Source organism: Phodopus roborovskii, unplaced genomic scaffold (assembly GCF_943737965.1).
Source record: "Phodopus roborovskii unplaced genomic scaffold, PHOROB, whole genome shotgun sequence".
Classification (NCBI taxonomy): domain Eukaryota; kingdom Metazoa; phylum Chordata; class Mammalia; order Rodentia; family Cricetidae; genus Phodopus; species Phodopus roborovskii.
Window position 1 is genome coordinate 854,684 of NW_026126623.1, and position 14,172 is coordinate 868,855.

Below are 14,172 nucleotides of genomic sequence, written 5' to 3' on the forward strand. Positions count from 1 at the left end.
CCTATAGGAATGAGGAAGTGCTCAGATGCTGTCCTGCACCTGGGCCTCCTCCTGAGTCAGAAGTTAAGGGTGTTTGTATCTAAAGAACAAATCAGGTCACATATAAACTCCCAGCAGCCTAGCTCAGAACAGATTTTAGCCATAGCTGACACAGTATCCATGTTGATTTCTGTCTTCATAGCGTGTACCTTCTCTCCCCAGAAGATAGCTCCCTAGCTATTAATAACACTTCTCTAAAATGTTAAATGTGTATCAACTCGTGATTTTTACTGAGAGGTACAGATCTTTCTAAATCCTTGAACGTTTTAAAAAAGATTTATTTATTTCTATCTCTGTGTGTGTGTGTGTGTGTGTGTGTGTGTGTGTGTGTGGTGTTACTTCATATATATATCTGTGTACTACTTGCATGCTTCATGCCTGTAGGGGCCAGAGCAGGGCAATGATGGACCCCGGAAATGGAGTTACAGAGGTTGTGAGCTACCACACGGGCACTGAGAGCAGAACCTGGGTCCTCTGCAACAATCGCAAGTGCCCTTAACCACAGAGCATCCTTTGACCTTTTAAACCACACGACATTTTGTCCCTTTTCTCAGAGAGCGACAATGATCCTGAGGGAGTCCCTGGAAGCCAAAGTAGGAGCATTCGGTGACTTCAGCCCCGAGGTGGCAGAGACATACCGGGTCCTGGGCAGGGCAGACCTGGCACAGGGAAACCACTGCGGAGCACACACGAAACTAAAGAAGGTAAAGTGGGAGCCAGCACTGATGCCAAGGGAACCCTCCCTCACCTCCCATGCCCAGTCCTTTCCCTCCGTGCTCTGTGTAAGTGAAAATGTAGCAGCTTATTAGGGAAGATGGCATCACTTCTGTGGTAGATTTAAGTTAACAAAGGGAGATGGGGAGGGGTTGGTAAAAGAGTCCCTCTAATGTACATACATTCAAAAAATGAGTTTTTATCTGTCATGTTTGATCATACAAGTATTTTTAAATTTTTCATAATGTAACTTACTAAGCCTTTCTCATTGTTGTGGTCTTTCTGCATACCCAAATCACAGAGGAATTCTTTTATGCTTATTTCTTCTGCTCTTCTTTTGAACCTGGAGTTTTTCCATTTGTTTGTTTGTTTGTTTTTATGTATCTGGTATAAGGTCTCGTGTTATCTTTTCCCTAAATACCTGTAGTAGAAATGCACTGAATACTGGCTTGTCCACCACCATTTCATCCAAGAACCCAGCACTGCCCCCAGATACAGATTTAGGGTAACACCTCCACCACATACTACATTCTCAAATGTAGTGAGCTTGTGTCTGGATTTCTGTTCTAGTCTGCTAATCCCCTTTTATATAGGTGCCAACATCCCACATTTTCAGTTCTAGAGATTTTGTAGAATGGTTTAATGGCCTGGAAACTTGTTTTTCAACACACACATACACACACCAAAGAGTTTGTTTTTATTAAAGTATTTATAAATAAATTTTGGGAAAACTAACATCTGCATGATGTTGAGTCTTTACCCAGGAACAAGGGCTGCCATCTCATTTGCTCATGTCTGCTTTGTCTCTCAGGCACATTGAAAAGGGTATTTCTGTGCATTTTATTATTACTAATTCAATTGGAGATTTATTCATAATTACATATTTTTACTTGTTTTGTGTATCTAAGAATTACTGGGATTTATGCTTTAATTTTATAACCTTTCTAGCTAGCTTAGTTTTTCATTGCTCGGATTAATTTAAACATTGATTCTCTTAAATTTTTTAGATATACTATTATATCATCTGCAAATAAACATAATTTTACTTTGCGTTTTCAAGTTCAGTGCTTCTCACTGATTTCCCTTATGTGGTTGCTTTAGTTCACACATGCAGCACTATACTGGACAATAGTGGAGATAACGGGCCTTCTTCCCAGTCTTACTGGAAACAACTCCAGGGATTCTCCATTAACAGATGTGGACTTAGCCAGGCAGTGATGGTTCACACCTTTAACCCAAGGACCCAGGAGGCAGAGGCAGGTGGATCTCTGCGATTTTGAAACCAGCCTGATCTACAGAGCTAGTTCCAAGACAGCCAGACCTGTAACACAGAGAAACCATGTCTCAAAAAACAAAACAAACAAAAAAGATATGTGGATTTTAGAGCTACAGTCTACCCACTTTTACTATGTTAAGATTTCTAGTTTCACAAGTCCTTTTAAAATTAGAAATAGATGTCAATTTTTCTGGTTTTTTTTTTTTTTTCCAGCATTAGTAGGGATGATCACATGAATACTCCCAGATTCAGTTCATATGGTCCATGTTATTGTGATGTTGAACCATCCTTGCATTACTGGAATAAATCTTCCCCCTTGGTAAAATCAGATTGTTTTTTATAAAATGCTGTTATCTGAGTCAGTCTCATACTATCATGATAGAGTGTCAGGGGCCAAGGGATTCATGAAGAATAGAGGCTAGGAAGCTGAAAGTCAAGCAGCTTACATCTGATGGTGCCTGTTCTACACTTGATCTTAGCCAAAGGGCTGAGAAGTGATGATGCCCTTTTCTGTTTTGTTCATTCAAAGGCAAAAAAAAAAAAAAAAAAAAAAAAAAAAAAACAACCAGAAAGGCAAGAACAAACCAGAAAGGCAAGAGAGGGAAGCTGAATCCAGTCTTTTCAATGAACTTACTCCCATGATAACAGCACTGACCCACGAGTGAAGGTCAAACTTTTGATGTGGCCAGGTGCAGATGAAATATCATTGGTCATGTCCCTAACTCTTGTAGGTTATCCTGTCTGCAGGGCAGGGCCTGGGCATTGGATGTTAAGTCAGTTGTGTCAGAACACACTGCTCTTTGGCAAAACTCATCTCTTTCCTTTGTCCCAGTGACTGGCAGGTGCAGGTCCTGGTCACTGTCCTGTTATCTCTGGAGTGGGACTGGGGCTGGGAGATGTGTCTGACAGCTCCCTCAGGAGACTGCAGGTCCTGCTCTGGCTAACACTGCAGCACTCCAGAGCTCTGGAAATGGAAGCAAAGCTTCAAGAACATTTCAGTCACATCACCTCACCCCAAACCCACAGTGAGAGGTGACTTTGGTGGGGACTCATTCACCATTGGTCCTGACAACAGTGGCCTTGGTGCTGGCCACCTGCCAGCATCTGAGACAAGCCAGAGCTGGAGTGCCAGTGCTGTGCATGCTGTTCGTGCTGTAGCAGGGGCTGTTCTCATCCCCCCCAGGACTCAGGCAGGGACTTTAAGCATGCCTGCCTTTGTCATCGCTGCCTCGGGCTTCTCAAAGGCATATTTAGCACTGGGCTTTGGGAAGCCAGCAACCTTGTAAAAGCAAGTAGTTAAAGTGTTTGTCTTGTCTTTTGTTGTTGTTGTTATTGTTTTGTTTTTGTTTTTGTTTTTTATCACAATAGCCTCCCCTCTGAGTTTCATCCCAGAAATCAGATTCCACCACGTGTGGTTTTTCCAGATGTACCCTCCCATGCTAAATGGCCCAGATGTGAGCCCAAGGCCATGCTAAACAAGAAGGCTCCAGAAACACAGCAGACCCAGGGAATTGAATTACCAGAAAGCAAACCGAATTATTGATCTGCTATTTAAAGGCATCTGCCTGCAGGGGAATATTGGAAAACTCTATGGGTTCCAGATGGAAATTTCCACAGCATAAGCTCATTGCCTTTGGCAACATAGAGCCCTGTTTTGATCACATTCTCACCCAGGTGGAAGGCTTCAGAAAGGGATGGCCATCTCCTAGGTCAGTAATATCTTGGGACTATACCAGTCTCAGACACAATATGACTTTCGATTGGGGCCCAGCTTTAATCTGGCCCCACAACTAAGGACTGTCATGTTCAGGGTTCAGCTTATTACTTCATGTGTCACAGTTATCATCTTTAAACATTCCTGTAAAACAGTAACAGTCCCCAAAACTACTATAATAAATCTCTTTAAGAACAAGCTGGAACATGGTGTGTTTTATAGGACACAGACAAAAAAATCGATAACAACAGGGTCTCTCATGGTCCTACATCAACCCTAGAGAGCAAGCCATGCTGTCCCTGGGCTTCCTGCAGCCAGACAGACACTCATGCTCCTAGAAAGTGTGTTTCATGTACAGCCAGAGGACCCACATTGCACAGATCTGCCCCTGTTTGCTCTTCGTGACCCACAAAATGACTTTCTCTTTAGCCTATTTGAAATGTTGCTGTTGCCCTTGGATATGCCAGGAAATGCAGAGGCAAATTTAGATTCCCTAAGGGACCTCCACACGAGAAACCTCATTTTCATGTGTAGGTCATGTTTTCCTATGCTCCTGGCCTCCCTATTTGTCTCACTAAGTCACCGAGTCATGATTGGGATGGGCGGTCCACTTCCTTTAAAGATAGGAAGGTCTGAGCTGGGATGGTAGCTCAGAGGGAAAGTGCTCACCACAAATGCAGGAGGATGGGAGTTGGAATCTCCAGGACTAATGTAAATCCCAGCATGGTAGTGAATAATTCCAGTTCTCCAGGAAAGACTGGGACTCACAGCTAGGAAAGCCCTGGAAAGTCCAGGGCTGACTACCCTGGAGTCTGCAGCAGCAAGCAAGATTGTGGCTCTGCCTCAAAAAAAGTGGAAGATGAGGACTAGCTCCTTAGAGTATCTCTAACCTATACCACATATCACAGCACACACATACCTGCATTCACATATGCGTGGAGCGTGTGCACCACACCTACACACTGTAACTACACACATATACACCATACCTACATACCTACACACCACACTACACCTACACACCACACATACACACCATATACACACACCACACCTACACACATACATACCTACACACTATACCTATACACATACGCACCACATCTACACAAAATCTTTTTAAGGAGAGGAAGGTCATAATTGTGTTGGTTTTCCTTAGGCTCCAATCCGCAGCAGAGAAGGGATGCTTGAAAGAGTTTTTAGCACTGGCTCTTTGAAGATATTTGTAAATTGACTGGTAGAAAAGTAAGACCGATACTCTGAGGAGTCAAGGTCATTCATTCTTAACTTGCAATACGTAGAGTTTCCCTTGCTTATGATAGACTCAAAAAAATGAGAATTCCAGGTCTGCAGAAAAAGCCTGCCTCAACCTCCTGGCAGCCCAGCCTCCATGTTTGCGGTCTCCTAGCACACACAGCACAGTGGACCCAGACTGCCCATTGATTGGCTTGCATTCCTTCCTCATATGTTAGGACTCTTGCTGCAATCCAGCAGGTGCACAGTGCCTTAGTTCCTCCATTGGCATCAAGCTTTATAGGTGATGGACAGACACATAGGGAAAGGCTAAATCCCCAACTGTGCAAATTGAGTGTAATCTTAAACAGGCCAAAAGAGTAACAGCTAGGAATGGCAGATGCCAGCAGCACAAGGTCCAGAAGGAGCCCCCGTGATTTCTGAAGCCCTGCCGTCCGTGTGTGTGTGTGTGTGTGTGTGTGTGTGTGTGTGTGTGTGTGTGTGTTGGTGGAGGGGTGTGCAGCCGGGTCTGCCTGGGCATCCAGTCTTGTTTTCCAAATGTCTATGTCGCAGTTGTCCTAGGGGAAGATGATGCTAGCTTGCCCCAAGGGATGGAGCAAAGTTGTGGGGGGAGTCAAGGGATGTTGCTAAAGGCATAGAATTCACAGCACTTGACAACCTGGAGGTGAGGAGAGACGGCATGGATGACATCCACACCTGTGGCTAGCACCAGGGAGTACTGGGGGATGACTGACGCCCTCCCACCCTCCTTCATCTCCCATTTCCCTCTACAGCCCAGGCTGTCTCTTCTCACCTTCCCTGTGTGTTTCCCGCTGGAGGCTCCCTACCGGCCCATCAGTGTCTTCCTCCGGTCTTGGGCCCTATTTGCCTTTGTGAGATGGGAGCTGCAGGTGTGTGGGAAAGAGAGACAGACCAGGGAGTGTAGGGTGTGTTTCCTCAGACACCTGGCATCCTTCTCTCTGAGACCACCCTTACCACTAACCTGTGGCCTGCACGGGCTGTCTCAGCAGTCCACATACCCACTGTCAGCTGCATACCACTGCCATACATACCCTTTTACTCTTTCTCATGGTCCCATGTTGCTGCTGCTTTGACTGTGGTTGCATCTCCCTGTCCTCCCCTCCCTCCGCTCCCTCCTCCCCCTTCTATCCCCCTCCTCCTTTTAGTTCTTACTGAAAATTATCATAACATGTAATGCATGTCTGTATGCACATATGTTCCCTGGAGCTATACAGTTACTTGTATGCTGCCATATGTGTGCCGGGAACCAAACCTGAGTCCTCTTCTCTGAGAGAGTAGCGAGTGCTCCTAACTGCTGGGCCACCTGTCCAGCCCTTATTTGTTAATGCTTTGACTCCCTGCATCTCTGGAAGCTTTTAAGAGCATGACTCACATCTGCCCTGACACTGGGGCTGGCCCAGGGTTGTAATACCGCAAACAGTGGCTGCAGGAAGGATCGGGGGATGTGGAGAATGTTATGGGTTCAGGCAGGACAAGGCTGGTTTCTGACTGATGCAGGAAAACCAGGGCCCACCCCTGCCCCCATAGTGCTGGCTGCTGAACTATTTCAGTGGATGCTTTCAACTCCCCAAGGTAATCTTTCTCCCTGCTAGGCAGCTGTTAGTAAATGTACAAATGTCAATATATCTTTAAGCATTTAGGACACTTCACATCTGTGCATTTAGTTTCTAAAATCTTTTTTCTCTTAATATATTAGACTTTATTGACATGAAAACAGAGGCATAGTTCCTGAGTTTCTGAGTCATTTGTCCTCTACAGAAGCAATAACCTCGAATCAGATAATGTGTGTAAAGTGCAGTGATTTGGGCCCAGCCTGGAAAGCTAACTCAGCCAGTAAAGTAATACCTGCTTAGGCGTGAGGACCCAAGGGCAGATCCCACCACCTGTATAAAATTACAGGTGACTTAGTTAGGCCTGTAGCCCTGGTTCTGGTGAGTGCTGGCAGTGCTCTGATAGTTTGAGATGGAACATCAATTGATAAAATGACCCAACTGTATTGGCCCATGAGCAAACCTGTGGTACCTTCTTGATTGATAATTGATGGGTGGGGGCACAGCTCACCATGGGTGGGGCCACTACTAGGCTGGGTGCTAAGCAAGCCATGGTGAGCAAGCCAGTAAGCAGCTCCCCTCCACGGCCTCTGCATCAGTTACTGCTTCCAGGTTCCTGCCTTGAGTTCTTGCCCTGACTTCCCTGAACAATGTAAACTGTGAAGTGAAGTAAACCCTTTCCTCCCCAAGTTGCTTTTAGTCAGTGTTTTATCACAGCAACAGAAACCTTAAGGCACAAAGACAGAAAGCTCCTTTCGGCCTCTGACTAGCAAACTAAACAACCTGTGAGCTTCAGGTTCAGTGAGAGAACCTATCTCAAAAAGTTAAGTGCACAGTGATTGAGGAAGAGACTGAAAACATTGACCTTTGGCCTCCACTCATGTGCACCCCCTTCGATCACACACAAACATGTACCGCACGCATGTAGGATGGAGGACGGTGGTCATAGATCCTCAGCATTAGAGTGGTTTACGATGTTTCCCTTTCTCTAGCTTTGCTTTCCATCTCATATGAGGAAAATACTGCTAATAGCATGACAAGCTTGTTTGTCTTGGCCTCTTGCCATGAGTGATGAGCTTGTCTTCCTCAATTTTCTATCACGGGGTCAGTCATGTAACTTGTCGATTAAATGATTCCTTATCCAGAGCCCTGGCTGTACTACCTCCGTTAATGAAGAGGCTGTGTTCCTTTAGCATTTTCCCTATCTGAACTCCCCAATGGAAACAATGATGTAAGTCCCAGACCCTCATCCAGAGGGCAAGGAACGATGGGAGGCAACAGAGATACCCCAGTCCACTTCTGCACCAGTGCCTCAGGAAGAAGAATGCCCCTAGGTTGTAGCTGCCTGTTTTCAGAGATCCCTCCCACATAGATTTCCTTGTGAGTCTGCATATGTGAGATTTGTTTTTTAAAGCCAGCATGTAGATCAGCTAACCCTACATCATAGCTGCCTGTAAGCCACCTCCTGTCTTCACCAAGAAGGATGTTAGCTCAAAAGCACAGAGGAGACACAGCTGGGAAGGCACAGGTTGGTAGCTCCATCTCAGCTTCCTGAGCCACTTAGAAAACTTGACTTCCAGGCTCAAGATATCTCTTAACTTCCCTTGCTCCCTGAGTCACTCCTGGGAAAAACATCAAATAGTGAACAGCAAGCATCTTCTACCCCCACACTCACCGGGAGAATAAGTCTGAAGGTTCCCAATGCTGCTCACATTATAGCTTCCATAGTGGAGGGTTTAGCACCTGGCAGGTCACTGGAACCAACCACACCTCAAAGTGCCATATAAGGGACCAGAGAGGTGGCTCATGCTCTGTAAGCATGAGGACCTGAGTTCAGATCCCCAGCACCCACCTAAAAATTTAGGTGTGGTGGTGCATACCTGTAATCCCAGCACCAGGGACTCAGAGACAGGGATATCCTTGGGACCTGCTGGCTAGCCAGGCTAGACACTGTCTCAAAAATATGAGATGCAGAGCAGTAGAGGAAGGCATGTGACATCCACCCCCGGGCTTCACTGACATGTGCTCGAGCACACCCTCAATCATACCCACATGTGCATGCCTACATGCATACACACACATGAGCTCCGTGGAAGGATTTTCTCTAACTCACCTGCTTGTTGAGTTGTTTAGTCACCCATTTGTTTACGTACATGCCAGAGACTGGGATAGGTCTGTGCGAGCAAGACAAACGGCCCCTTTGAGGACTGCTGCAGGTATGGGAAAAGCAGTTGTTCCTTGCCGCTCTTGCCAGGGAAGAAAAGCTCTCTGATATTTAAGGAAGACCAGAAACAGGCCAGGTTGTGACTCTACATACATTAGAAAATAATAGCAACACAATGGCTTCCTAGACCCCTGGACACTTACAATGCCAGCGTATTGTTTACTTTAGAAACTTGAGAAATGCCATTTGTGGCTGGTTTAAAGACGAGTTCATCAGTCTCTTGTTGCTACAGAGCACAGGGCACCATTATTCCAGTGGAGAATGCTCTAACACCAAAGCTTGAAGGCTCTTTCCACGACTCAGCCAGACATCTCCAGGGCTTCAATTAACATTTATTGACTTTGACTCTGTCATAGTGTCTGTTTTTAACAAAAGAATCAAAACACTGATTACACACATACACACACACACACACACACACACACACACACACACACACACGTTTAAGCAAAGTCAGCTAAGCAAAGAAGAATATTGAAGAATTCAATTTGTTTTCCTTAGATAAATATGCAGCTATTAAGACAGCTTCTAGTCGACGCTGTAATAGGTTATTCTGTTCTCTTAAAACATCCTTTGGTGCACAGCCCCCTGGGTATCACCCCAATGGGATCACCTCTCAGTCATCACTGCTGTATTTTATGGTGCCATTGTTTTTTAAACTTCCTCAACAGTTCTCAGAATACCAATGGGGACGTAGCTCAGCTGATAGAACACTTGCCTAGCATCCCCAATACCACATAAACGGTATGGGGGCCCATCCTGTGATCTCAGCACTCAGGAGGTAGAGACAAGAGGATCAGAAGTTTAAGGTCATCCTCTGCTACATAGCCAGTTCAAAGCCAGCCTGGGGTAAAGGCAGTGTTGTCAGGAAGAGCACAGGGGTTGGGGGTGGTGAGTGGGGGGTGAGGGGGTGAGGGTGTAGTTAGCTGTTAACTACTCTAATAGAAGATAAATCTCTTGTGAGGTGCAGTATCAGTGCTTGGGTGAAGGATTAGGCTGATAAACCTGCCCCTGTTGATGTCAGCATGGACAGATGGGAGGGAGAAATAATGGCTCTTCGGCATTCCAGTCTTCAGACATCATCTCTGGAGAAGGTTAAGTTTAGATTTATAAAGTTGTTTTCAGAACTTTTTTTGTTTTAAAGGATGATTTTCACCAGCTGATGTCATTAAATATGAAATATCACTATGCTATTAGGACAGATAATTTAAAGGTTGTTTTATCTTTAAAAGGTTCTAATTGGGAGAAATTTGGAAAATAAAAACAGAATTGTGGTGATATTTTGTTTGTGCTTTAGCAAATAAAGCTTGCCTGAAGATCAGAGTAGGGAGCTAGGCACTAGTTAGCCACAGAGGCCAGGCAGTGGTGGCACACACCTTTAATGGCAGCACTCGGGAGGTAGAGGCAGGTGGATCTCTGGAAGTTCAAGGCCACCTTAGGCTACGTGAGACTGATCCAGTCTAAAAGAGAAACAGAACCAGATAGTGGTGACTTACACCTTTAATCCCAGTACTTGGGAGGTGGGAGCAGAAAGGGATAAGAGAAGGCTATAAGGTGGGGAGACAGGAACTCATTGCATTCCGTCTGAGGGCTCCTAGGGACAGGATCCACCCCGTCTGAGAAACCAGTGGCTGACTGCTCTGCTTCTCTGATCTTTAAGCATTAAGCTCTGTATCTGACTCAGGGCTTTTTATTACTAAGACCAATAGACTTCACAATACACAGTATAAAGAAAAACCTGGAAACTTTCCCATTTTTCTTCTACTTAAAACTATTTCAAATCATTCTATTATTGTGTTACTTAATATATAAATCATACTGCTATAAATTAAAGTATGGGTTCACTTTAAATAAAAAGAAAGTCTTTACTCTTATTAATGCTTTTATTTCTTTTTCAATGCAGTGTGTTGTCATGTTTTGTTATTTACTTAATATATTAGTTTTACTATTTTTTTTTTTTTTTGAGATGGCCTCATGTAGCCCACACTGACCTCAAACTTTGTTTGTAGCCAAGGATGACCTTGATTTCTAATTCTCCTATAGTGTTGGGATTACCGGGATGTGCCACTCCACTCAGTTCATATGATGCTGGGGATTGAACCCAGGGCTTGATACATGATAGGCAAGTACTCTTATTAATTGAGCTATGTCACATCAGCATTTTAAGGTCACCCTTCCCTACATAGGGATTTTGAGGTTAACCTGGGCTGTTAAAAATAGGAAAAATATCTGCTGGTGTATATAGATGGACTAGCTTTTACTTCCCAGGTATCTGTCCAGCCTCTTTGGGTACTGGAATCATCAATACAACTATGTAGGGGCTAAGGTGGGCTGAGGTGGTGACCCCTGGCTCCTATTTGACATCCCTTTGCATCTCATCAGCTAGAATTGCAAGCAGAAGTCTTTTGTGAGGACAGTAGTCTTGGGGTGGGGGTTTCTACCAAGACAAGCATCTTGGGGAGGGGCCTCTAGGACTTGTTTGTTGAATAGAGTCCCAACTCATCCCCTCTCCCAACTCTACTCTCCCGGCTAATTTAATGCTGCCAGACAAAGTGATTGAACAGAAGATCTGGAAGGAAGGGACCCCTCCCGTAGTAGAGCCTGGGGGAATTTGCCTGAATCTTATCCCTTACCTTCTCCTCCTTCCTGGGAATTTGTGACTATTTACCCGATTGTCTCTTCCCTAGGGAATTAGGGGCCAGGGAGAAGACCCTTCAATCACCAAAGAGGTAGGATGGAAATCCCGCCGTGTTGTAGAGCTTCTAGAAGCCATCTGTTCAGCAGAGTGAACTGAGACCTCACTAGGCTGTCTCAAAGACTTGTTACATTGTCAGTTAAATCCTAGTGCTACAGTGACTGAGCTCAGCAGCAAGCTGCTCTGCCTTCAGCCTGTGTCCTTGGAGCACTTATAAATACATCTGGGTGCCTTTAAAATCAGACCTGCTCTCTTAAAGCCAGCCCAGGCCTTCCTTCCTGCTCTTGAAGGAGAAAGAGAAACCAGGTTCTGGTAGGAAGAATGAGACCTTAAGAAAGACCTCAGGCTGCCCAACAAGGGGGAGGGGACCAACACTTGCCCCTTGGATCCACTGTCTATATATTTCAGTGTCTGCCCTCTCCACCCTGATGTGTGTAGTCAGCGAGGGGGGGGACCCACTTAGGTGTCTGTGTGCTGCCTCTCACACTGAGGTCTGGAAGAGTTTTTACTGAGTTATCACAACTGTCAGAAGTGTGTCCTATCCACCCCCCCCCACCCTCTTCCTCAAGGTCCCCGAAGTTGTAAGGTCATGTGGTGTATCTATGGGTTAAAGTGACCCTGGAAATGTCCTGGAAAGAGAAACCTATTGCCAAGGCCAGGCTGAAGTCCCTATGCAGGTTTAGAAAGACCAGGGCATGTTGTACAGAGGGGCTGAGATCCCTGGAGCAGAATTTGATGGGAACTAAGTGGAATAGGAGAAAGAACTAATACTTCTTTGTGTAGTTCATTCAACCAAGAAGCAGGGAATAAAATTCCATCATATTCATGTCTGTTATTTCTATCCTCCAAAAGACCAGAGTCCAATGCTCTTATCTTCACATGGAAACACACACTCAGGCCCTGGGATCTTCTGCAGCCTCTAAAGACAAAGCATTTGGGCTGTGTGCATCTTCATTTCCTTAAACACCTAAAAATGGTCCCCAAATGGGAGTGGATGATGTCTCCAAGTCTGTACTCCTTTCTTTCTGATTCATGCAGCTTTAGCCAGGGAGAAAACTTCAGTCTTTAAAATGTAGTAAGAGGTAGTTCAGATGTGCAGGGACGCGTTTGTGATGTGAAACAAATGCCTTTGCACTCATGAGTCAAAGTAAGAAACGACAGACGCCGTACAGGTGAAGCCCTCCAGACCTCTCCAGTGCCCGGATAACTACTGCCCACTTGACAGTGTGCCCACGCCTATGGTTGCTTTTTCACCTTTCCGGCTTCACATAAAACTCCCTGTGGTCAAGCACTCATTTGCAAATCTTTTTTTGTTTTTTACTTCTTAAATTATAATTTGCTTTTCTACTTTAGTATACACTTGTTCTTTTTACTGCATGTATAGAAATAACATTGGCTTTTATTTTTTCTTTTTATCGAAAATAGATTTTCTTTTCTCATAATGTATACTGATTACAGTTTTCCCTCCCTCTACTCCTCCCAGTTCCTCCCACTCCCCTCCCATCTGGATTACTCAATTTCTGTCTCTCATTAGAAAACAAACAAACAGGTATATCATCTTTACTTAACCCGTACTTAAACTTTATTGAATATTGCACAAGTGTCTGGAGAGGCTTATACCAACGTAAATGCCCACCATCTATGGACACAACTTTATAATGCTTCCTGTCACTCTTCTTTGCCATCGTCTCGATAGTGCTGGAGTCTGAGTTTTTCCATTGTTTTTACAGAGTGTGCTCTTTAGTTTTTGTTTGTATTTTCAGTTATTAGTGGGGCAGAGCTGGCTCGTTGGCCAGTTTCAACCCTGAATAACTCTGTTTTTTGATCATTCTCCTACCAGGAGGGTGTTGCTGTTGTTCCTCCTTACCTCTTAGGCATTCTTTATGTGTTCTGAACGCTAATTCTTTGGAAGATGCACTGTAGATACCACCACACACACACACACACCACACACCACACAAACACACACACACCACACACACAAACACACACACACAAATACACACCACACACAAATACACACACACACCACACACAAACACACACACACCACACACACACCACACAAACACACACACCACACAAACACATACACACCACACAAACACACACACCACACACACAAACACACACACAAACACACACACAAACACACACACACCACACACAAACACACACACACCACACACAAACACACACACCACACACACAAACACACACATACCACACACACACCTTGCACACATACCATACAAACACACAAATACACACACACATCATACAAACACACATACACACACACCTCACATACACACCATACACATACCACACACACACACCACACACACACCATACACACTACAAACACACATATACACACACACTACACACATACACGCACACAATACACACACTACACACATACACACTACACACATACACAGACACTCTACACACACACCTTACATACATACATACACCCCATACACACACACACACACACACAAACACACACACACACACACACTCCTTGTTCTTTCTTATGGTTAAACCTCACTGCAGTGCTCTTGGTCAGCCACTTACAGTTCTCCAGCAGTTTGTTGTCGAGAACTTATCTCAAGACAGGAAACCTCCAAGTTCTGCATTGCACATTTAACTCCTTAAATGTTTCGGGATTGATTTTCC

At 44.8% G+C, this 14,172-nt stretch overlaps 1 protein-coding gene across 3 annotated transcripts in view; it reads left to right on the forward strand.

The window, feature by feature from the left end:
* The window catches only part of Ttc23 (tetratricopeptide repeat domain 23), a 92,839-nt gene that overhangs the window by 76,629 nt on the left and 2,038 nt on the right, over positions 1-14,172 (forward strand). For 2 of the 3 annotated variants that reach the window (XM_051206513.1, XM_051206511.1), the window contains exons 9-10: positions 594-743; positions 11,480-11,521. In XM_051206513.1, the coding sequence (XP_051062470.1) occupies positions 594-743; positions 11,480-11,521 (192 nt within the window). The remainder of the gene's footprint in view (positions 1-593; positions 744-11,479; positions 11,522-14,172) is intronic. The other variant, XM_051206512.1, reaches the window with a different exon arrangement.